Genomic DNA, 25,881 nt, shown 5'->3' on the forward strand with positions numbered 1-25,881 from the left:
TCATGAATGTATTAAACTGTGATTAGTAGACGGGAGAAGAACGCTTGTCCACCGTGAAGAAATTAAACTGTGATCAACAGATTGGAGGGGAATGCTTGTCTATCATGAAGATATTAAACTGTGATTAGCAGACTGGAGGGGAACGCTTGTCCACCGTGAAGAAATTAAACTGTGATCAACAGATTGGAGGCGAACTTGGCATGACTGAAAAATGTAAATTTATAAATTTTACTATTCTGTCAGATTTTGTCTGTGTAGGCGCACTTACTGGTGCATTGCCGCCGTGCTGAAGCTTCCAGTGTAACGTTTTAACGTGGTTGTTTACGATTGCATCTGTCTATTATACTCTTGATTAATGGCTAGGATTAAACATGTTATTGCCATAACAGGAAGTTACAGCAAACATTTGATGCCAGACGGAGATAGCTTGCATGAACCCGTAACACAGTGATAATGAAGTACATGTAGCTTCCCTCTAACGTCACTCGCACCGGATATGACTGTCACGAGAATACCACATTTCACCGACCTTCACGGAAGTTTCCCAAACAACAACAATAAATTAGTATGGGACTTACCAAAGTGTTTTCTATACATTTTCATATCCAACGTTAAATCAACCATTGCAAATTCTAAAGCTTTCCTTCTTCAATTACAGTGACCTACGACCGTTTAAACATCGCGCATCATTGTGGATCAGAGGGGAAAGAGAAAAGTAAAGCAGTCCTAAGAATGTTGGAATTTGTGTAAGAGAATAGGAATGATCCAAATATGGTGATAAATGTGTTGTACCTCAATATCTCATAGACCGTATTGGATTGTCCAGAAATAGAAATATAGGAACATATTATTAGTTTAGGCTGAAAAGTTCCTGATCTCCGCTTGACATAATTTTATTTATTAATAATTATATTTTTTATTTTTATTGTTGGTGTTAAATAATCTCTTTATATCATACTGTATAAGTTTGTATACAAGCTTATGTGTGCTATTTTCTAGGTGATCAAAACTACCAGTTTCATGACGGAACGCAAAGTCGAGAACTGGAGATTAGTCAAATTGCACGATTTGTTTAGTTATTCTAGCGCGATTTTTGATAAACTGCGTGAGATTATCAAAATTCTGGTGCGGTTTCACTAATCTGGCATTCTCAAGTTCTCGTATCACGCATCCTGTCATAAATCCCGCTTGTCGAGATTAGCAAAAACGGAAAAATCGCTCAGTTTTATTTTATTAATCTCGACATTCGTGTTTCCGGCGCGTGGGTATTGAAAGAGAGAGCTCGAGAATTCCAGTGGCAGCGTGCGTCTTTTATAAGTATTTGAGCTAAAGGCGTCAAGTCGTTTTGCTATTTGTTGCCATCCTCTCAGATTCCTAAAAAACCAATGTCACATCATGGCGATCAACTTCTTGTCGGTATTCTTAGTATGTTCGGAGACGAACGTGCCAATGGTATGTATGGACCATCCCTGAATGCAAGACCACGTCAGGCCGGAGGTCGAAACTATACCAACTATAATGACGGCGATTATACCAACTGACTACACGCTGATTAGAATGACTGGGTTATCAGATTCCGGCTTTACTTCTAGTAAATATTATTCACTCTTAGCTATTACTGTTATCTCAACAGCGTCGCTGTTTCACTGGGTTAGATCTCATCGTTTGAAATTGTACAACTATTCCTGTAAATACTTTTAGCGAATTTCCCAAACTGCCATCCGTGTTTTCATTGGTCTGTCTTGCTGCATCGGTAGCGGCTTTAAGTCAGGATGTTTATCGGGTAATAAGGCCTAGGGCCGTTATTTACTCTAGGAGTTCCAGCTATCTCCACTCATAAATCTAACCACCGTCGTCTCAGTGGAAAATTTTCCAGCACTACTTTAAACGACAATCAAATTTATTATCTTTCCAGGGGAAGTTCATCTGACAATGGATTCCGACCAGAACCTGACACTATCGTTCATGAAGACACCAAACAACTACTCAGCCCACGACTATATGCCGATTCTACAGGAATACAAGCATCAAGATCGTTGGTTCGATAAGCCGACGGAAGTGACCATCACGATAGCCTATTGCACTATTATTCTTCTTGGTCTTCTGGGAAATGGAATCGTCTGTGTCATTGTTAGCCGGAAGGAAAATCTTCGGTCGGCAAAAAATCTCTTTATTATGAATTTGTCGATATCCGACATCATGATGTGCGTTATAAGTATGCCGTTCACTTTGTTGAAGCTCACCATGAAAAACTGGCCGCTAGGTAAAATCATGTGTAAGATCGTGCCTTTTGTTCATATGACGGACGTTTTTGTCTCCACGGCTACCATTGTAGCCATTGCGGTTTATCGACATCGCTGCATCGTGTACGCCAAGAAAAAGTCCTCGTCCAAACGGACGATCGTATACACGTTAGTGATGTTGTGGGCCATCTCTCTGGCTCTCTCTCTCCCAGTGTTCATCTTCTCAGAGGTTAGACCCATACAGATGATGCACACCTTGGTCCGCTATGATATATGCATGGAAGTCTGGCCCTCCGGTAAGATTCGAGGTCTTTACACCATTTTGCTGGTTGTAGTTCAGTATCTTCTGCCGCTTGTAGTCATCAGCATTTTGCATAGCAGAATTTGTCACTTCCTGCGTCTGCGAATCACGGAAAATCCCATCACACGGCGAAATTTCGAGAGGTCTTTGAGAGCCATCCATCGGCATCGGAAAAACATGACCATTCTCACGTCCATTGCGATGACCTTTGGGATCACGTGGTTGCCGTTAACCGTTCTGAACATTATGGCCGATTACGACTACCGTATTTTTCTAGAAAGCAACTTTAATCTGGCCTACGCTATCTGTCACCTGACCGCCATGTTGTCGGCCTCGCTGAACCCAATCATATATGGAGGACTTAATCCTAACTTCAGAGAGGAGTTTTTGTCGGTGCTTCTTTGTACGAGACTGCGTTCAAGGAAAGGCGAGGATTCAATCGACGAAGGTGTCTTTAATCTGCGTGTAATAGGAATGGATGGATCGACTCCATCCAAATCGTCCAGTGGCACGAACTACAGGAGTATTGTATTCAACAGCGGTTGAGAATCAGCTGGTCAACGTGAGGAAACCTCACAATTGTCATGCTTTGCATGATATTCAGGAAAGACGGCAGACAAGTCATCATCAGTCATCGATCGTGTTGATGTGGCTGGAAGTCAGGGTAACATAACTGTACTGCTGTCAGTGTGTTCTAAGCTGGGGCAGGTGTGGGGCAGGATATTTCTCATGTACACATCAAATACTCCATGTTATTCAGACACGGCTTTAAATTGACCAGCTGTGTACAACACGATACGTTCTCTCTGACCTTTCTCTGTCTACAAAAATAAATTGTTAAGTACGACGTTAAACCTCAAGCACTCACGCACTCACTCTACGAAAATATTTGTATCTTTCAGGGAGCGAGCTATGACCAAATGGTGAAAGGGATACAGAATGGATTGTTGTTAGAGATAAGGATGTCTAGGCTTTGCCTACCCTAAGCTGATTTTTAGGTATGGCAGATTTATTCAAGCGTGACTAAGATTTTATTTTTTGTATGGTTTTACCCAGGAAACCCTATCTCCAGCGTTAGCCAATTAGCGGCGATTCTGTATCCCTTTAAAGTGATAAACCTTTCAATCGCTAACACAAGAAGAGTATGTTCAAACGCATGTTTGGTCAGGAAAATCTATAAATCCTCGTTTGCACAGATCTTGGGGCCCAGGTGATAATAAACCATCGACGACGCTCGTGTGGTTATTTGTGCAGTCTATAACGTTCGTTGAAGAACACTCGTCTTCCACCAGTATAGTGTGCATATTTGTATATTCGCCAGTAACTTGTCAAAGGCCCATAGTTTACTCTGAGCATTCCAGTTTCCTCTTCCTATAAAATTGGCCCGTCATCGTGTATGTGAAAAATTCTAATGTTGCCATAAGGCTGTAAACAACAATCAAGTAAATAACTTTCAATGCTGGAATTTTGACGGTAGTAAAATGATAGCTTTCAAAAATTAAATCCTGATATTGTACATATGCATAAATAATAAAAACGTGTGTTCTCAACACTGTAGCATTCTCACTAGTTACCTGAACACTGCCCTGATTGGCGTTTGAGGTTACCTCTGAATCCAGCCCCCACAGGGTCTGCGTTGGCTTTATGACATGGTCTGTTTGGTTAAAACCGCGACCTCCGCGGGAATCGCCAAGATCGTGGTCTAGATGGCTGGTATCAGTCACCATAGAGTAGAAAAAAATCTGATGAGCTGAACGTTTGTGAACTTAAGTTCCTGAAGATTTATGCCTCTGAAACACATTGAGACAGGTGATCGGCAATTTAATGTTAGCAAAGGTTGCCTACAACCTATGACATGTCTCATGATACAGCATGATTGTTTTACTTTTCGCGACAAAAGAGTACGAAACCCTATTGGCCTCTCACAGGAGTGATTAGCAGCTTGGACCTTAATAACACGGCTGAGAAGGTTTGTACGGCAATGGTGTAACCCAGTTGTAGTTATCTGCCCTACTTTCCTGGTTATTTATCAGTGCTCTTGGCGGATTAAAATTTAAAAATGTGTATGGTACTGGACCTTAAGGACCTTATGCTACAAGAAAGTATTTGACAATGTCGCCGGAAGCGTGACCATTCGTACTGAGAGAGGGGAGTTGAAACAAAACAAAGACAGCCGATCATCGGAGTCCTGTAACTTAACTTGGCGTAAATTTAAATTTCTAACTGGACTACTTTACTGCTGCTGATGAATCATGTGTTCACTGTTGTGATCCGAGCCATACACGTGCTGTATTTTGTGTTTGCTGTAAGTGTCATAACTTTTGTATGGGATAGCCTTAAGCTTATATAATATAAGTTTTCATTGCTAACCTTTTGTATGGGATAACCTCTCAAGTAAGATCCTCCATTTGTGATATACTGCATTCTTATGTTTGTCTTTGGCGAAATTACTGATGTATTACCATTTAGCCTAAATATAAGTTTTCAGTGCTCAAGCTTTTCGGAAAGGTACAGGATGGTAAGGACGCCATTTTGTATAATATATCAATGTTACTATTTATCTTGTACTGAATATTCCTTATATCTGAGAAACAAAATGACAATTGTATAAATGGTTGAACTGTAAGGCTGGCTGAAACCCTGAGACAAATCTGAGACATCTGTGAAATGTGACAAAGTGAAATGGAAAAAGAGTGTACCGGGTATCAGTTTGTATATATAATGAAATTATATTTTGTCTTGATGATTTATTAAGAGATATTTATATTCATGCATTGTTTCTCATTGTTTTCAAAGATGTTGAACGTGTACATCTGTGTAAATATGCAACACTATATTTTATCTTCACGAAAAGGTAATTTTGCAGTAATTATGTTCCATCAAAGAAGGCATTTATATGTCATTTAAAATCTCTTCCGTTCTAGTCATGGAGTGCCTCTTAATCAGAATAAACCATATTGTATAATGCTCACCCACCGACGAAACGGCTGTCGGTCGTTTAAATCCGTAAGCCCTGGACAACTGGAATTAAGTTACAGAGTTTTGTCAAGAGTTTTCCTCAACTATAAGAATGTTTTAGATGCGTCATACCACACTTACCAAATAAGTGAACGTCGTCACATTTAACAAATTGTAACATGAAAAAAGTCTCCAATAGCTTTGCGGAACCAGACATCAACTTAGCATCGCTTCGATCGCTTTGTGAAGTCACCTAAGGTTTTTGGTTTGTTGTTTGAACTGTAAATGGTGCATGTTCATCTCTAAGAATAATGATCTAGAAGGCAGAACATAGCACAGCGGGAATTGTCCTTCGTTGCTGAAGAGTGCCGGTACATAATGAAATCCCCGGATGAAAATATCCCGGGATAAAAATCACGCCTTATACAATCTTGTATTGATCCATCTGGTATACTCCCCAGCTTTTTCCACCGTTGGGCTGAGTGCATTGGAAATTCAGTGTATACATGTAGATAAATAATGGTTATATACGGGCTATTTAGAAACTGGACAATGTGTGTGCAATCAGATGTAAGGTAAAACAAGCTATAACGTGAAAGTGATGAATGCTGGAAGACTGTATCAGTCCAGAACTTATCCCGGAATTAGTACAACAACTCCCTGTTAGAATATACCTGAAAATATCGTAATCGCTAATATCTAAGATGTAAGCATCTCACGTTAATCGAAACCGTGCTAAATTGGTAAGTGCCTTTTTAATGATTTAGCATCTAGAGCATGATCTCTGATTCTAATAAGTAGTTTGACACTTTGTAACTTTTCTCTGTAGGCTGTAGACTAAACCTTTTAATTTTTAGTCAGCGTGTCTTGTCACAGAATAGTGTAGAAAATGTAAGTATTTCTTACAAACTATTTCATGGCCCAGTCTTCAGCTGTCAGGACAGGAATCCATAGTTTCCTCTGTAAGCTATATTTTATACCTTTTACAGGAATAATATTATATGATGTTCAAAGTTTTTCGTGACCAGATGACAAAACCTTCCTTTGTCGAACGGTGCAGCCTTCATACTGCAATACGAAGTAAGATCACAAAATCTCAGATAGTACTATTAACACTGACTGGACCGGTAATTGGCCCATGTCGTTATCTCGCAATATCTCCACTGCATCTTTGAGAAAGGGAGCCATTTAAGGTACATTTTTCATACAAAGATGTTACCACTGATTCCAGTGCTCATTGTTAACAACTACCATGCTGACATGGAAGATACAACTCCATACACGCACACATGAAGGAAAACTCAACTGCCACATATCAAAGATATTCTGGTCCCAAACTGCGGTTGACGGCTTTTTGCGAATAATGGGATTGGTACTTCACTATGTCAAATTTTATGATGGATTGTTGTCAAAGACAGGTTCGATTTTTTCAGTAGAGGAAAGAATATAGCAACTGTTTTGAGCCATTGGTTTGGATGGCGCTAGTATTGATGACAATATTTGTCAGTTATAAGGATACATGATTTTCGAACAGTTATCGTATATATACAGTCATTGTTTGGATAAAGGGTGTCTTGGAATTAGCTTGTGTGATCGGTTGAGTTGTGTTCATGGCTTTGCTACGTGAATGCGAACACGATTTAATTCCTTTTTTGTACTAACAGTGATTGGAAATGCATTTTCACAGTTAACAGTTGGTTAGCATCGTTGTCAGAGAGACTGTCAGACTGTGTACATGGTGGCTGCATGATGGGAGTTCGTGTAATATCTTGTTGATGGCAAATGTTCATTGACAGCGCATGTAGATGCCGTTTTTGTACATGAAACCTGCATTTTCCCGATTTGCATATACTTATTGTGACAATTTTTATGTGCTCATTTTATGTCATTATTGCCATGAAAGAAAATAGAATCCCTTGTAAACAGAACGAAAAAATGTACTGAATAGTTTATTAATAACCCAGGCAAATTCCATGTTTGCTATCATAATGCAATGAGTGCTATTTGCCGACTATCTTCCTCAAACAAACCGCCCACACTCGCCATCAGTCTCTCCTGCCAGAAATGTAGGTTTGTCCATAACACTCTGAACTGATAAAGCTTTGGGGGAGCGGCTTCGATGTAGTATCGACGAGAGTTTTCATGGCAAGCAGAAGATCAACAGCTTAACGAGGAGAATCACCTGGTTACACATTTACCGAGGATCATTTATCACCATTTTTGTGGCTGAGTATGTCATGTGTTACAAGCTCTACTACAACAGCCTATCACCATGCGAGGCACTTTGGGTACCTACCTTTGTGCGCTTTGGGTGAAGTGTTTATTTCAACTATAACAAACCAGGTGACAGAATGAAGGTCGGTGAATGGCTGCTAGTATTTAACGACGAAGACATCACCGTGGCATATTAAGGATCATCTTAACACACATGCGGAAAAACGCTTCATGGTTTGCTCCAACAAATGGATAACCATTAAAGCCTTTCCAGTGATAAAAACCACAAAAATTCACATTAGGGAAATTATTTCTTTCTCAGGATTGTCTAATATTTTCTCCCACGCCTTCAATCACGTGACAATAGGCCCATGAACATGGTTACATATAATAGTCACGTAACCCGCTCTTTGCTGACAAGAAATTGAGCGTCACATTTAAGGTAACCGGACATTTTTTAAATATTCGTTGATAACAAAACATGTGAGATAAAGGCCATTACCTAAATCTTCATCGGTAACAAACAGGACAGATATAGGCCATTTTCTTTATCTTCATAGGTAACAAATATGCCCGACACTGACCATTACCTAGACCTTGATTGGTGACAACCATGCCAGATACCGGTCATTATTTAGATCTACGCTGATAAGAAATTAAACGTGACATTTGAGGGAACCATTCATTATTAATATATTTGTTGATAATAAATTAAACAGTCCGGTTATCGGCGATTATCAGATAAATGAGTGAGTGGGTGCGTGCTTGGGGTTAAACGTCGTACTTATTTCAGTCATATGACGATGAAGGAGTCCTTAGAGAGCATGTAATGTACCTCCTTGTTGCAGGACGGATTTCCGCGGCTCTTTCATCTAGTGCTGCTTCACTGATACGACGTAGGTGAGTAAGCTGACCCGTCCGAGCCATTATACGGATACGGGTCAACCAGTGTTGCACTATCTCCATTATGCTGAACACCAAACGAGGAAGTCACAACTTCCTCTTTTAAGGTTGCCCCTGGATCTACCACATCCCGAAGCGGACGCTTTACCAACTGTGTTTTTGGGACAGGCATATCCGTAAAGAAGAACTGCTATTTAGAAGCACCAAGCCTTTTATAAAGATAGCAAGGCTTTTAAAACAACTCTGTAAGACATAGCAGTATGGTGCCCAGGACTGACCATCAGCACATAAATAACCAACAACCACCTGAGAACCAAGCTCCCACTTGCCTGACTGCCACTTTACACCCAGATATTCATCAAGTGCACAATTATTTGCACACCTCATAACCACATTGTCTTCAAACAAGGGTGAAACATACGTAAGTCGTGGGTAGGGTGTGAAGCACCGACCAAATGAATGTAGAGAATAAAACTCTTGTATATTTTCAATTTCAAATAGTATTTTACCATTTCATTGCAGAAAGATTGTTTTCAATAAAACACATCTTATTTTTTCCTTTACTGGGCTAAGGTTGCATTGTATTTCAACAAAAAAGGTGATTGTTTATTGCAAAATGAAAACTATCAATTTATTTTCCTTAGCTTGCTCTGGACACCATATAGGTGAAAAAAAGTTTTAGCACGTAGTTAAACGCAAATCAAATAAATGAAATTCTGAAAAATATGTTTTAACACACTAGGTGTCAAATATTAGGTCACTGGTAACTTACATATTCAAAATGAGCTCTACAATAAAACTTTTTGCGCCTTCAGTTACTTCATAAAAAGAAAAGAAACGCAGTATGCTTATTTATTGCTAAATTACTTCCTTTCGTAAATGAGGCCAAGATTTAGTGTTAGGATGGGGAGACTACTTTTTGTGTCGTATTACCTTCATGGTGTCCATTTCGAGACTCAAGGCCTCCGTTGTCGAATGGTTAGCGTGCTAGGGTAGCACAATGTCTGGGGCGCCGCTCACCAAAGCGGTCGTTGTGAGTGCAAGTCGAACCCCTGCTGGCTTCCTTCCCGGTCCTTCCCCGTGAACTCCCCTGTGGTTTCCCCCGATCATAATGCCCATCACCGTCATGTACGGCGTAAAACACCCATCAAACAAATAAATTCCAAGTCCAGAGGAGATTCCTTGAGCTCTATTAACATCTCGGAGCTCAACATTGAACTTGCCTTCCATGACTTCTTCACAATGAATAATACATTTAATACATCAAGTAATTTTCCTCTTTCTGAGATCTTTCGAATCAATTTCCATCAAGTTAGGATGAATTCATGAAAACAAGACGGAAGAATGCTTGCCAGGTCTCGCCTTAATTCAAAAGAAACTACAGAATAAATGAACACAGGGACACAAAAATTAAGCGCTTCCTATGTTCGTCTTATTCAACGAATTGTTCTTGATAATCGGCCTGTTGATTATGGTGGGCGTGCATTTGTAGAATGAATAGATACATCCTAAGTGCTGACGTAGAAAGATCAAGTACAACAGATGTGCTGGAGTAGCACAGCAGATGTGCTTGAGTAGAATGAAGAGTTACAACTAGTGTGCTCGTGTTGAATAATTAGGTACAACTAGAGTGCTCGTGTTGAATGATTAGATACAACGGGAGTGTTCGTGTTGAATGATTAGGTACAACGAGAGTGCTCGTGCAGAATTAACGTGCACAACTGTTATGCTCGTTTTAAATGAACAGGTACCTCTAATCTGCTGGTGTAGAATGAACAGGTACTACTAGTGTGCTTGTGTAGATTGAACAGGTACAGCTAGTCTGCTGGTGTAGAATGAACAGGTACAACTAGTCTGCTGGTGTAGAATGAACAGTCACAACTAGTCTGCCGGTGTAGAATGGACAGGTACAACTACTTTGCTGGGGTAGAATGAACAGTTACAACTAGTCTGCTGGTGTAGAATGGACAGGAACAACTAGTGCGCTGGTGTAGAATGAATGGGTACACTTAAGATACGCTTTTAGAATGAGTAGGTACAACTATTGTGCTGGTGTAGAATGAACAGTTTCAACTGGAATTCTCGTGCTGAACTAAAATGTAAAACTAATGTGTTCGCTCGGAATGAACAGGTACAGCTGTTGTACTTGTGTAAAATAAACAGGTTCAACCTGTGGGCTCGTGTTGCTTGAACAAGTACTAGAATGCGTTTATTCCCGTTCCACATACTCGCAGTAAATTATTACCATGCAGGCTGTAAACTATTTATCCAGTATCTTATCATCCAAAACAAAGAAATGTCTGAATGGCACGAGGAAAACATTCACACCTGCATAGCCAGGTTATTATCTCCTGACGATATCAACTCTCTCTGCATACTGCCGGGTTGGTTAATACCTAAGACTTTAAAAATGATGCTTGTTCCTGCCTGGTTTGGCACTCAGTACAGAGAAATTAGACCAAGGAAACACAAGCTGTTGGCTAGGTGTCAGTGTAATGACTGGATGGGGTGTTACGTCTGGTGTCTTCGGCATGATACTGCATATACACATATCCTGAGTATCGAGATTACAATGGCTACAAATGCTGCAATCAAAAACAAAATCTCTTAAACATTCTCTCATAAAATCTTATGACAACCATATCTGAGTGCTCAGTGACGATTGTGGCCTAAGCGGTGTGGCGCACTGCTATTTGTGAATTCGTGATGAAACGTTTTTGATTAAGTCGCTTGTAATTCAGCGGATTACTGGTTCTGAGAAATTCCTCTTTCACCTATTACGTCGACCCAGTCGAGAAAATGAAGACTCAGCGACAGGAATACATGGCTACGGAGGCCTTTCTTCCGTAACATTTCGGCGCCTCTTCTACCATCCACACGTGATCAAAACATTTCAAGATTGAACAATCAAGAAGACACAGACAGTGATTGTATAGGAAACTGAATATATCCAGGCATAAGCATTCTGGTAACTCTGTTACAGAACCAAATGTAATTTCAAGGGAGGCCACTCTTTAGAGCGGAGCTCCTTAGGTCCTATGTGCATGAATATTGCAACAGCCATATGCAAACGGCGAGAATGCACTTTGTTATATATTGTTTATCGCTGCGTGCATTTTTGCATACAAATAATTGCGGACTATTTCGAATATGAAGGCTGTGAAAATTAAAAAAAAAAACAAACAAAACAATTTCTCCCATTTTAGAAACATTAAACTCGTGTAACATCAAAAGATTTTTTCTTTAAAAAAATGGCGCATAAGCAGTGTGAATATAGACAAATCGGTTATGATGATCCAGGATGTGATGCTCAGATATTGGTTTTTGATTCAAATTTGTCCTTTTTGGTTGTTTGGATATGTTGATTGAATAGAGTGGGAACACACTCAGTTAACGCTCTCTTCATTCTGTTTGGTGATCCCTAAGAGTGAAAATGAATTTCTACCATGAACTGCTCACTATTAATCAATTTTTTGTGTGTGTCGTAAATAGATTTTGTATTAATCACAGGGACACATACAATTGTAATAAATGGTTTATGGGAAATTGTCGTCTATACCAAGTACATTGTAAGCACATCCAGAAAAGATGTGTCAATCAAGATTTAATGAAGATTCATTTATACTTGTAAAACACTACACAAGACCCGTCCAATTTATCGAGGTGGTTAACGTGCCAGCGCGGCGCAATGACCCAGGAGCCTCTCACCAATGCGGTCGCTGTAAGTTCAGCTCATGTTGGCTAGATCACCGGCCGTGCGTGCGAAGGTCGCCCAGTAACCTGCGACTGGCCGTGGGTTTTCCCCCTTGCTGTGCCGGCTTTACTCCCACCGTAATGCTGACCACCATCGTATAAGTGAAATATTCTTGGTAGATACATTCAGAAAAAATCGCTGGCTTTTGACACCATACCCGTAATCTAAGATTGTTTACATACTACTGTTGTCATGGGTAAAGGAAACCGGAATAAACCATCAAACTTTTGATTGCTTACTGATGAACTTTCCCACGTGTTACGTACATGTGACTATATGTTCACCATACTGAAAGAAAAAACGTCAACAGCTGAAAGAACAGCCACGGAATGACTGGAACTACCGGAAATAACACCGGGAACACCTGAGTTGTTTAGAGTAGTGAAAACAGACCTAAGCGCTCAGACATTTTTTCCACCGTGCTTGGCAACTCCATCAACTTCTAATAAAGAACTCTTACGAGGTTAGAGCAACCAGAAACATGGTGTCGCGTCACTCATAGCGCATGCGCATATGGTTACAAGGGAAAACACGGGTGTTGTGAGCTGAAACAGACGCGTTCTTGGATTATACAAAATATAAACTGGCGCCGCTTTCGCTTGTCTCCATTTTCTGAATGTGCTTACTTTGAGCTGCGATATCTCGGTTGTGCAACATCACAAAAATAAAAAGCTATGCTTTATAAACTTACTGTCAGATACTTTATCGGTATATACATTTGGTCCAGTGTTGCCATTTCTTTTAAAACATTATCATTCAGAATAAAGAATTTAAAATATATTTTCCCTAGCCACCGTGGAAAAAAGGTTTACATCACGGAGAAAACGTTTTTCATTGTTATAGATGAATTTATCATCCGCCGTGTCCAAACACTTTTGGATATTTTTTAAAGTAATAGCAAAACCTATGAATCATTGTAACTGAGTAGAATATGTCAACTTAGAAACAGGCCATCTACATCCTTCCTTTTCCCTTCATTGTATCCTGATAACTCTGCAAATAAACTCAATGTCATTATTATTATTATGTAACAATTTCTTTGTGCCGATGTTATTTGGTGCAAATGTGTATATTTGAAATGTTTGGGGGGGGGGGGGGGGCAAGGGTGGCGGAATGCTGTACATGTGAAAGTTACTCCCCTCCTAAATGTTACAAACTACACTAGTTATTCCCTTTTCGCCTAAATATTTGTCCATTTATGCAAACGGAATACTGCACCAGCTATATAAAATCAACTATATTTCCAAAGGTTGATTTTCATTTTCCAAATATATATTCAATATACCTGATACATTTGTTTAATATGATCGAAAATGCTTTACAACAAATGACAAAGTAAAATGACCCGATATGGGAAAACAATGACTATATAAGAAATACAGATGAAACCAAAAAAAAAATAATAAAGCTGAATAAAAGGTTGTTTCACATACACTGAGCATCGTCTAATATCAAGGCTCTAAATAAAACACATCATTGTAATTAAAATGTGATTGTTAGAACTGTCAAATAGTTCTTAAAACAACAACAACGTACATATGCTGTCAACACACTGTGCTCGTGTAATATATGCCTGTGCTCGTGCAACATACGCCTTTGCTCGTGCAATAAGTGCCTGCGCTCGTGTAATATGTGCCTGTGCTCGTGCAACATACGCCTTTGCTCGTGCAATATGTGCCTGTGCTCGTGCAATTAGTGCCTGCGCTCGTGTAATATGTGCCTGTGCTCGTGTAATATATGCGTGTTCTCGTGCAATATATGCCTGTTCTCGTGTAATATATGCCTGTGCATATAGGTCACCATACAATCCAAACATTTTAATGCATTTAATTCAGTGAAAACAAAATCTAAAAATAATAAGTAAACATATTTTCAGATACAGTTTTCAATAGTATTTCCTCTGATGCTCACTCTATTTTTTCAGTCACCATTTTTAGACTATTCTGACGAGACCCTTGCTTATCCAGTAGCTTTCTACTGCTGTTTCTATACACCGTTTCCAGTGCTCATGGGCAAGGCGGATGTCCAGCTTTGACACAAAGGCTTCCATAACGCGGGGGAGTATGTTGAGGGTGACTGCAGTAATGACCTGGGCTGGAATTGCCAAATTTTGCTTGATGTTGTAGCTGGCCAGAAGTGTAGTGATGGACACGACAACGAGACAGAATACGGCCAGGCGAAGCAGGAACCAGAACACGTGCTTGTGCAGTGGACAATAGCGGTTCATCACGTGTATGAACAGCTCGTACGGAATACCGGGTTGGTTGTCCCGCCATTTCACCAGCTTTCGGAGGCTTCCATGAAGGCCGCAATGCTTGAGATTCGACTTTTGATTGTCTGATAGAGAAATTTCCACTTCTCCCTGCACTTTGATCGTTTCAACAACAGTGGCGTCATGAGGAGAGATAACTATTGTATTCTCTGTGACCTTACATACACCTTTGTTCCGCTGACTTTCCAAATTCATACTGGCGTTAACGGTCAAGTCCAGGAGCTCTGAGAAAATGTCGTTGAATTTCCTGATGTTTCCGATTAGATAATATGCCAGTGTCCCTGCAGCAATGATATAGCCGGTCGTGTATTCCGGGTAGATGATGAGGCCTATGTAAGTAAAGTCTATGGCAGAGGTTATGTATATTCCACTGCAGATGAAGAGAATGGCAAAGGCAATGAGATTGTGGATGACTAAGACACTGATAATGAAATGAAGGATAGCTCTCAATCCGAGGTGAGGCACAACATCTTTCAACCATACATTGTAACCTCTCAGGATTGTGACGGCAAGATAAACCGACGGTAGACCATAGTACACGAATGCACAGAGTAACTCCAGCACACAGAATACCGCATACCACACGAACAACACAAACTGTGCGACGGGAAGGGAACATTTTACGGCACACTCATCGGAGAAAAGTCTCTTGAGTCGATCGTTCACGAGGATAAATCTTTTCACGAAGAGGTCCTTCGTAAACCGCCAAAATTTTCTGTTCATTAGCATGTAAAAGTTAGCGGTGACCTTGTCGTGGATAAAGTGGTAACCGGTGAGATGAGAAAAGGTAGTCGAGCTCCATTTTTCCATTGTAAGCACGTCAATGGACAGGAGGGTATACATCACTTCTGATTTACATTTTAGGTACTTTGTCATAATTTTAGAAAAGTCCCTAGGCAAAAGCAGCATGACAAGTCCCAAGGAGAAGTACAAGGAATACATCACGTAAGGTCCACCAAACAGGTAGCCCCAGTTCTTCAAGTTCCACTTAAACCCGAATGGAATGGCCATAAATCCAACAGGGATGTCGTAATCCAGTCTGTAACGGACCCAACGCTCCTGGGTGCCATCCTTGACTTTCATAAAGATCATGAAACAGATCACAGACGGCGTGAGAAGAATGGCGACTAACCTCTGAAGACGTGATGCCAGAACAGGACTTGTGCGAAATGGACGGAATAGTTTGCAAAACACTTTTAAAAGCGTGATTGGCTTGTCAACGCCGAGGAATATCCACTTTTGCTCCAGAACTTCATTTTGGTTGCTGTCCTCTTGGATATCCTCAGATGACAAAGGTTGATAGTTTTGGAGAGAAGGTAAGTTCGTGTCCCCGTCTGGAACAGCCAGTCGATGAGCTACCCATGACACCACGACAGGGCAGAAGAAAAACCCCAAGAAGACCAATGTATACAAAACACAATACCACTTTGTCATCGGCTGTATCTTGTCACTGCAATTAGATACTGTTTTATTTTTGTTAGAAGGATCTTGCCTCTGGTAGCAACATTTGTATCCTGTGTAACCTTTCTCGATACCGAGGAGGTGGGTTACGTAGTACAAGAAAGGCCCGTAACTTTTATATCTCACCGAGTAGCAGAACACGCTTCGCTTATTCTTGGGTGTTTTCCCATACGAGGTTTCCATCACTGCGTTAAAAGCATTAGCTATGATCTGCGTCGAGTTTCCACCTACCTGTACCATACAAGGTGTCGGGCTGTCGGTGGTGAGATTGAGCCTGAGGTAATGGTCCGTGTACTTGTCCAGAATACCAAACGACAACGAATAAAAGTCAAGTGAATACCAGAGATAAGGAAAAGCACCGCCTTCCCCGAGCAATGTCCACACCCATACCGTACGAAACAGGACATCGGGAGTTTTCGTGAAGGATAACTCAGATTTATTTTCAGGATAAACGTGGATGAATCCAAAGTTAACATGTCTGTAATGCAAACGATTCAGGAAAACCTCTGCAGACGACTTTGTGACAGTGACATTACGGCAGAGTTTTCTGGATATATGCCAAGGCTTGAGGGCAACGCCAGTGGTGCTCTGTTCCCAAACTGCAACATCACCAATGCCTTTTTCTTCACCCGCGTTGTGAATCCCATGGCCGTTTGACGTGTAAGCTAGAGAAAATAGTAGCAGAAACATGATAACCAGCCCATTTAGGGGAAATTTCTTCTTATCGCACATAGTCCTCGGTAAGTTCCATATTGTGGGCATTGTGTGACAGCAAACTTTCACCTGTCCTGTCTGTATATAGCCTCCAGGTTTTCGTGTTGATGATCTCTTTACCTCTTGAACTGAATGCGTTAGTCAAGTACAGTTATAGCCCCACTTCCTCCCCGTCCCTTGATGCGAGTCCTATTAACTGCACGTTTTCAGTGTTGTACTATCAATACTCCTAAAAATAGCGCCCAATCAGAGAGCCAGAGCGCACCATGGAATGGAGTTCACAACGGGAAGTACCGAAAACGGTTGAAATGTGATTACCTGATCAGTATGTTAAACTTGGATGAAAACAAAACCAGAGGGAAAAGGAAAAAAAACAGTACATACTCCGTCCTCATACTTTGACAGTGTACTTGTATATGATAGCTGTTTATTAGCTCTTCGCACTTGGGAAGGTCTACCAGCAACCTATGGCTGGTCGTGTGTTCCCTCCTGGGCTCTATTGGTTTCTCCCCACTATATGCTGGCCGACGTCATATGTAAGTGAAATGTTCTTGAGTACGGCGTAAAAAACTGAAATAAATAAATGTTAGCTCCTTGTGATGGGGCTTACAAAGCAAAGCCTCGTTTAGGAAGTTTGTGAGAGGTGTGTAATTATATACAGGTGTACAGGCATATGTCTGCAGCAGTCCCAAGTAGTCACGCGTGACGAAAGGCAGCAGACTTATTAGGTGAATGTAACAGAGAATGATCTTTCTGCGAAATAGGTGAAATAAGTGCATTGCAAAAGCCACATAACATAAATTATATGTCACATGAAAATCCATAAAACGAGTCGAATTCTGATAGATTTTTCTTTAACATACTGGATTCTACGGTGGCCATTTCTGAACATATAGTGAAAAATGACATCACATCGATCAAGCCACATGGCACACAGAGACCCCTAGACTTCTGCACACAAAATACACTTATACCGCTAGGAATATAGTCCCAGAATGGACTGTAAAACGAGCTATTACAGCAAAAATACGAATGTGACGTCTTTGACACCCAACAGACCACAAAGGAATACGCAGTTTTGCAAGCATTTTACTCGGTAGGAAGGTTTATAAAAAAAAAAATAAAAGAAAAACCCAGAAAAAAAATAAAATAAAAAACAAAAACAACAATAATAATAATCTAACCGTTTTTCCATAATAACAATAATAATAATAATCTAACAGTTTTTCCAGGACATCGTTTAATATAGTCTTTCGGGATTGATCTCACGTCTTAAGACAGTAAAGTTTTGCAGGTTAGAAAATAACGAACTGGACATTTGTGTAGCATCCCGACGAAACAACCCGCAGAAAAATCGGCTTGCCGCTTCTCAGCCATGCTCGCCAATAACTATATATTTGTTCCGAGATAGGTCCACCAAGGGTAAACTCAATTTGCAGTTCCTGATAAAAAGCAGGTCCTTTTGTCACTGGCCAAGTTTATTTTACACTATGAGATCATTGATTCGAGGTACCAGATAATTCTCGGGTTTATTTCTTTCTGACTGGCAAAGAAACAAAATAAACTCGAGATTTTATGTAGTAGCACATAACTATCTACCGGTACGAGATAAATCGTAACATTATTTCTTTTTGAATGGGTGCAAAGACTTTTTGGCATGTACGTTTTACTGCTCTGTATAAATTTATTTATTTATTTGATTGGTGTTTTACGCCGTACTCAAGAATATTTCACTTATACGACGGCGGCCAGCATTATGGTGGGTGGAAACCGGGCACAGCCCGGGGAAACCCACAACCATCCGCAGGTTGGTGAAAGACCTTCCCACTTACCGGCCCTCAGTCGGTTAGCGCGCTAGCGCAGCGTAGTGACCCAGAAGCCTCTCATGCGGTCACTGTGAGTTCAAGACCAGCTTATGTTGGCTTCCTCTCCGGCCGAACGTGGGAAGGTCTGCCAGCAACCTGCGGATGGTCGTGGGTTTCCCCCGGGCTCCGCCCGGTTTCCACCCACCATAATGCTGGCCGCCGTCGTATAAGTGAAATATTCTTGAGTACGGCGTAAAACACCAATCAAAAAAAAAAAAAAAAAAAATCACTTACGGGCCTCTGTATAAATAAATTGGACTGAATTTGGGCCATCTGTTTCCTCGTGTTACAAAGTTCAGTCACGAGCTAATACACTTCCTGTTTATTACAAACGCTTATAGTGAGTTTTAAATCCGGTGGGTTAATACCCCATCCAACCCCAGGGCTGTGCAGTACTACACCCCCCCCCCCCCCTTAGACACTTCAAATCACAGCGTATCCACCACAAGCAGTTAAGGATACTTGATTAGAAACATGACCTAAATATTTATCGTGTGGACAGGATGCTACACATGTTAATACACATAAACTGTATCCAACATACCCTCTGCTTGTCCCAAAATAACACAAGGAAATTCATCAGCTTATAGTATCGCATGTCAAACACTGGATGCCACTCGGTATAGCATTGTACATAAAATATTCATTTATTCATAGTGTGTCAAACTAAAGACCATTACATTTCACACACATCAGTTAATGAAACTACTATTTCATCTATGATGTTGAAGTGTTTATGAGTGTCTTATTCCCATTTAATGATGTGTGTGAGATATCAAAGTCATACGTTTAAAACATTTTGAAAAATTGCGAATTTAAAAGGGTTGTTGTTTTTTGGTCCTTGGCACATGCACATGTGTAGTGCAAAAAGCACCTTCAAAACAGCGCGATTCAGTGTGAGGAAAAAACATATAATACAGCGCGATTCAATGTCATGAAAAGAGAACCTATCAATACAGTGCGATTCAATACCACGAAAAGAGAACGTATAATACATAGCACTTCCATCGCGTGAAAAGAGTAGATATATTAAATCGTGATAAAAACATCTATATAATACAGCCCGATTCAAATCTGTAAAAAAGAACACGCAACACAGCGTTATTCCATCTCTCTAATTCGACGCTCAGTATGCAGCCTATGCTGACTCTTGACCAGTGAGGTTACAGGATCAACACCAGCTCTCGCTGATGTGTGTCGAATTTCCAGGTTGTGAGTTACCTTTGATGGGCGGTGGTTTTCTCCGATATATGCAAGGTTTTACTTTACGTAACCTTTGTCTACAGCACATTAGACATTCATGAGGATTTCTTGGTATACACATTAGACATTCATGTTGATTTGTATTTATACACGTTAGCCATTCATGATGATTTGCTGATATGAACAATGTTCCTGAACTTTATTTTGGACAAGGACCTGTGTCGTTCATGGTTGCTTGTTGCTGTCCTAAAAATATGATCATGATCATGTATTGGTATGCACAGTAGTCATTCATGGTGATCTGCCGGTATGCACAGTAGTCATCCATGGTGATCTCCCGGTATGCACAGTAGTCATCCATGGTGATCTGCCGGTATGCACAGTAGTCATTTATTGTGATCTGCCGGTATGCACAGTAATCATCCATGGTGATCTGTAGGTATGCACAGTAGTCATTTATGGTGATCTGCCGGTATGCATAGTAGTCATCCATGGTGATCTGCCGGTATGCACAGTAATCATCCATGGTGATCTGCCGGTATGCACAGTAGTCATTTATGGTGATCTGCCGGTATGCATAGTAGTCATTTATGGTGATCTGCCGGTATGCACAGTAGTCATTTATGGTGATCTGCCGGTATGCATAGTAGTCATCCATGGTGATCTGTCGGTATGCATAGTAGTCATCCATGGTGATCTGTAGGTATGCACAGTAGTCATTTATGGTGATCTGCCGGTATGCACAGTAGTCATTCATGGTGATCTGCCGGTATGCACAGTAGTCATCCATGGTGATTTGCCGGTATGCACAGTAGTCATCCATGGTGATCTGCCGGTATGCACAGTAGTCATTTATGGTGATCTGCCGGTATGCACAGTAGTCATCCATGGTGATCTGTAGGTATGCACAGTAGTCATTTATGGTGATCTGCCGGTATGCATAGTAGTCATCCATGGTGATCTGCCGGTATGCACAGTAATCATCCATGGTGATCTGTAGGTATGCATAGTTGTCATCCATGGTGATCTGTAGGTATGCACAGTAGTCATCCATGGTGATCTGCCGGTATGCACAGTAGTCATTCATGGTGATCTGCCGGTATGCACAGTAGTCATCCATGGTGATCTGCCGGTATGCGCTACAAGTGGTTGTGTTGATAAGTTGACATAAATACTGAATGTAGACTGAATAGTACTTGTCACATGTCACAAGGTCTGTCAGTTACCGGGCAAAGGCCTGTCGTTTACGGCACACATGTAAACCACTACGATCACAGGCCCTATAGAAATGAAATGTACCTGAGACGGGGATTAAACATTCAGCAAAATATCTTACTTATACCTAATTTATTTCAAATTGTAAGGCAGTGCGACCATAGCTTATCGGCGATTGCTTGATTGATCGATAGTTTTTTAACGATGAAGATGAAGAGTGAAGAAGTCTGTTTATTTGTTGCTTTTTTGCAGCCTGGAGTGAGAGACAGCAACAAATTAGCTGTCAGGGCAGTACATTTACGCGTGGGGTCAACATGACGAAGAAAACTTCCCTCAGAGTGAAATGAGGTGGGGAAAAGTCCAGGGAGATTATGTTAGCCACAGCGCGAATTCATCATCACCAACAAAGTGACGTGAAATGTAAAACTGCACATGCCTACATCAAGCATAACAAAGGACAAAGTTATTAGAGTGACATTCACAGATTATTGTAACATGTGATTCTAATTAGACCTATCAGCAGCAACATTAACATTCTATAATCCTTTTTGTGTTCAGCAGAGATTAGCAGCAATTTAGATGATAAGGATAGTGCGAATTCTTCCTTAGCCTAACTTCATGTTGTGTATAGGCCTATGTCACATACTTTATTTACTAACCTGCGGATGGTCGAGGATTTCCCCCGGGCTCTGTCCGGTTTCCTCCCACCACAATGCTAGCCGCTATAGTATAGGTCTTAGTGAAATATTGTTGAATACGACACAATACACCAATCAAATAAAAAAATAAATAAATATTTTGTCTATTTCAATATTTCTATATTCTAAAAAATTCCTTTTCCCGCAAGTCTCTAGATATAGGTTACTCCACTTTCAGGTTTCTGTAGATATATCTTTGAAGAGAGGATTTTCACCACATTAAGTACGTGTGTATGCACGTGCATATTGGACATATCAGACATAGTGCCCAGGTCTGTATGTATCTACGCATACATATCTACTACGCAAGATCTATCTATGTATATATGTCATATTGGCGAAAGGCAGTAATCTGCAGTCGACACCTTTCCACTTAAAAAAAAATTATAGAGAATATTTCATTAATGAGACGGTGGTCAGCTTTATGAGAGGTGGAAAAACAAATCCCCGTAGTAAAGGTACCGGAAGAACGTTCCCTCATGCGACATATAGGCTTTCATGCACATCAAGGCGAGTTCAGCATTCGTGATCTCCAACAGATTACCACCCTAAAACAGGGTTGACTGCCATAATTTAGTACGCGATCTCAACATTTTACACGGCCATTGTGGTTCTCCATACATACGCCATGAGTCCCGAGAATGTCAGAAACATACATACAAATATATACAAAATTTGCAGACTGTCGCTCCCAACCCTTTATGGCCGAAGGCCCAGGGAACATGGATGTAGAGGAATATACGAGCGTGAAGGCTAGTCTCGCCCTTAATGATAGTTTTGCATTTTAATTTCCTCGTAGTGTACGTGAGTGTAAAGGCAATTCAGCTTAGTATGATGACGACTGCCTAGGCGTTCAGTTGTAATTCCGCGAAGGCATGAAAAATGCACTTCTTCTTGCCTCGCTTGGCGCTCAGCATTAAGAGGTTAGAACAAGGAAACATGATGACTGGTTGGCCCGGTGTCAGCGGTGTCTTCGGCATGATACTTCAGTGGCGACAGCACGTTGGCGGCACGGACTCGCTCTGCTACAAGAAGACACAGTATATGTACACACACCTAATAACTTCTTGTTGTCAAATAACTGAATATATCTATCTATCTACCTATCTATCTGGCTGGTTGGCTGGCTGGCTATGACGGGCGGAGGTTGCGCTCTCAGAAGCCTCCATAGTTTTGGTATTAGGTGGGACAATGAATTTTGTCTCCTGCATGGAAACACAGTGGACTACAACTCATGTGTCATGGTTCAGTATAAATTGCAATCTGTGTGAAGAATTCTCCGCCCATCCTACATTGTTCGTCTTAATAAACAAAAATTCACTTCCTGTGCTACAGACCGAGAAAATATTGTTATTTATTTATTTATTTGATTGGTGTTTTACGCCGTACTCAAGAATATTTCACTTATACGACTGCGGCCAGCATTATGGTGGGTGGAAACCGGGCACAGCCCGGGGAAACCCACGATCATCCGCAGGTTGCTGAAAGACCTTCCCACTTACGGCCGGAGAGGAAGCCAGCATAAGCTGGACTTGAACTCACAGCGACCGCATTGGTGAGAGGCTCCTGGGTCATTACGCTGCGCTAGCGCGCTAACCGACTGAGCCACGGAGGCCCCCAGAAAATATTGTTGTATGATGTTCAAGAAAATGAAGACACTGCGTATGCAGATTGTAGATACGTGATATACGTATATATATATATATATATATATATATATATATATATATATATATATATATATATATATATATATGGGGGGGGGGGGCATATGTGGAAATACCAAGAGACAAATCACTGACTTAATAAATCTCCAGAGTGACCTTAACAATACACCTTTAAGTGAGTGCAAATAAAATTATCCATGGAAAATCACGCACGCTTTTCCTTGGAAAATAAGCAGTGCCAAGTATGTCAACAAACTGTAAGACAGGAAAGGTAATTACAGTGCACAGGTAATTCCACAATATAGCGTTTGTGAATGGCCCCGCCAGAAGTAGATCTATACATTGCTGTAGAGATACAACCAGGCAGTTTGCACGGCTGCGCACAACAGTTATGACTTGCTTCCAACCCACGAGAAACGCGATGTATATAGGCTAAAGTACATGAGCAAGACGTTAACAATCAGTCAAAGAATTAAATAGGCTAGAACTATATATACCTACTAAAATAGACAAGCGGGAAAGTTTGTGTATAATGCATCCGATATGTCAGGACTGTGAATTTATAATAAATGTAAAATATAAATTAATTCTTATTAAATTAAACCCTATGAGCTCACGAGTTCTCATTTTAGTAAAAGTGTTGCAGGTGCATGGTGGTTGGACATGCACGCATATTTGAGGGAGAGTATAGGCCTATAGATCGTGAAAATCCTATACATAACACAAGAAACTAATTGACAACTCCATGACACGTCTTTGTGTGTATATTCACCTTCCTTTTCCCTATATATTTAGTCCAGGTGTTTTGTGACGTCAAGAGGGGGAGGCTATGCACAGTCCGCTCCTGGTCAGTTTTCTCGGTCTAAGGTATATGTATCAAGGGTGGGCGAGGCGACGATGTAAATCGTAGTTTGTCAGAAGACAAACCTCAAGTCCTAGCAATATTACGGGCCAAACAATGATCTTGATAACAAGGAGAACAATTGGGGTGTTGAAAACAAACACTGTCCTACAGTAACCCGTATCTGTGTAAAGTACACTGAAAAATGAATCAGGAGTTCACCTTTCATAATAATTATTAGTAAATATTATATCTGAATGTTAGTGGAAATTATTCCTTCAACTTTAGTGGCGGTAAAAATCGCGGTTCCATATAAAAATTCTGACACAATGTATTGAAAAGCTGCCTAGAAAGTGAGAAACCAAAAAAAAAGAACAAAAAATCCAAAAAATTCACAGACCAAATTACTACACACAATTATGAATTTACATAAAGTACTCTCCCATGATATGTATGCAATGTTGCTAAAGCCGCGTTAAAACATAATCATTCAAGGTACAAAAGTAAGTCACATTTCTATGCTAGATTCCTATATAAAGACAAAAATTGAGATGTAGCTTATCTAAAGTCCAGGTGTATTTAGAAAATACATTCTGCGGTGTTTTCTCATTACCATATACATAATCATGTTATCGAGGTGGAGGATTTTTTCTCCGAATAACCCAATATACATACAGTGAGTAAGTGCTTTGGTTTTAATGTCTCGTTAATTTTTCAGTCGTATGACGACGAAGGAATCCTTAGAGTGCATGCAATATGCCTCCTTGTTGAAGGGCGGATTTCCACCACTCTTTTATCTAGTGCTGCTTCACTGAGACGCCTTATCGAAGGCAAGTAAGCCACACTGCCCGAGCCATTATACTGATATGGGTCAACCAGTTGTTGCACTATCCCCTTCATGCTGAACGCCAAGCGAGGAAGTAACAACTTCCTCTTTTAAGATCAGGTGTGACTCGACCCAGGATTGACCCTGATCGACTCACTTTTCTTCGCTTAACAAAACAAGAAAAGGTCAGCTTATTCTGTCCCGGTTTTTGACAAATTTACCGCACGAAATCAGCAACAAGATCACGAGAGTCCAGATTAGCTTTTAGCGAGAAGTTTTTGTTACATGCTCTCGTGTTTTCTTTTTTTTTGTTGACACATTTGAACGACTCCGCCCAAGTTTAAATTGGAAGTACCTCATCACCATATATGCACCAGCATATAAACTATACATTTGGAATCCCGGAATCCATGGCGAAGACACCAGATCTGACACCCCACCCATGCATGCAGTCACATTATACTGACACCAACCAGTCCTGGCATAGAAAAGGAGCAGCACTAAATTTTTTATCAATAAGCTAGAAAGTTTTCTGTAAATGCGCATCACTGTTGTTGTTGTAAACCAGTTGAGATTTACAAATACTGTAAACAATTACGTATAAGCATATACCTGCAGCTATACCTCAGGTGCACCTCAGGTATCTTATTCTTTACCTTATTCTTCCCGGGTAGGCTTCCACTGAGTTGTGCTTTCGGTGTACGAGGAATATTAATTTGTATAATTGGCAGCACCTCAGATATAAC

At 40.6% G+C, this 25,881-nt stretch overlaps 2 protein-coding genes across 2 annotated transcripts; one reads left to right on the forward strand and one right to left on the reverse strand.

Moving 5' to 3' along the window:
• Window positions 1-2,217: 2,217 nt before the first annotated feature.
• LOC135467286 (neuropeptide Y receptor type 5-like) lies at window positions 2,218-3,090 on the forward strand. Its single transcript, XM_064745054.1, has one exon. It carries the CDS (start codon window positions 2,218-2,220, stop codon window positions 3,088-3,090), a length of 873 nt encoding a protein of 290 aa, XP_064601124.1.
• Window positions 3,091-13,719: 10,629 nt separating this feature from the next.
• On the reverse strand, window positions 13,720-16,868 carry LOC135467287 (uncharacterized). The gene has a single exon (XM_064745055.1). The coding sequence runs from the start codon at window positions 16,866-16,868 to the stop codon at window positions 14,307-14,309; it is 2,562 nt and encodes an 853-aa protein (XP_064601125.1). The 3' UTR covers window positions 13,720-14,306.
• Between the last annotated feature and the right edge of the window lie 9,013 nt (window positions 16,869-25,881).

This window comes from Liolophura sinensis, chromosome 6, assembly GCF_032854445.1.
Source record: "Liolophura sinensis isolate JHLJ2023 chromosome 6, CUHK_Ljap_v2, whole genome shotgun sequence".
NCBI classification, from domain to species: domain Eukaryota; kingdom Metazoa; phylum Mollusca; class Polyplacophora; order Chitonida; family Chitonidae; genus Liolophura; species Liolophura sinensis.

Coding starts and splice junctions, on each gene's coding strand:
- LOC135467287 (XM_064745055.1), bottom strand. CDS start 16,868: ATGCCCACAATATGGAACTTACCGAGGACTATGTGCGATAAGAAGAAA.
- LOC135467286 (XM_064745054.1), top strand. CDS start 2,218: ATGCCGTTCACTTTGTTGAAGCTCACCATGAAAAACTGGCCGCTAGGT.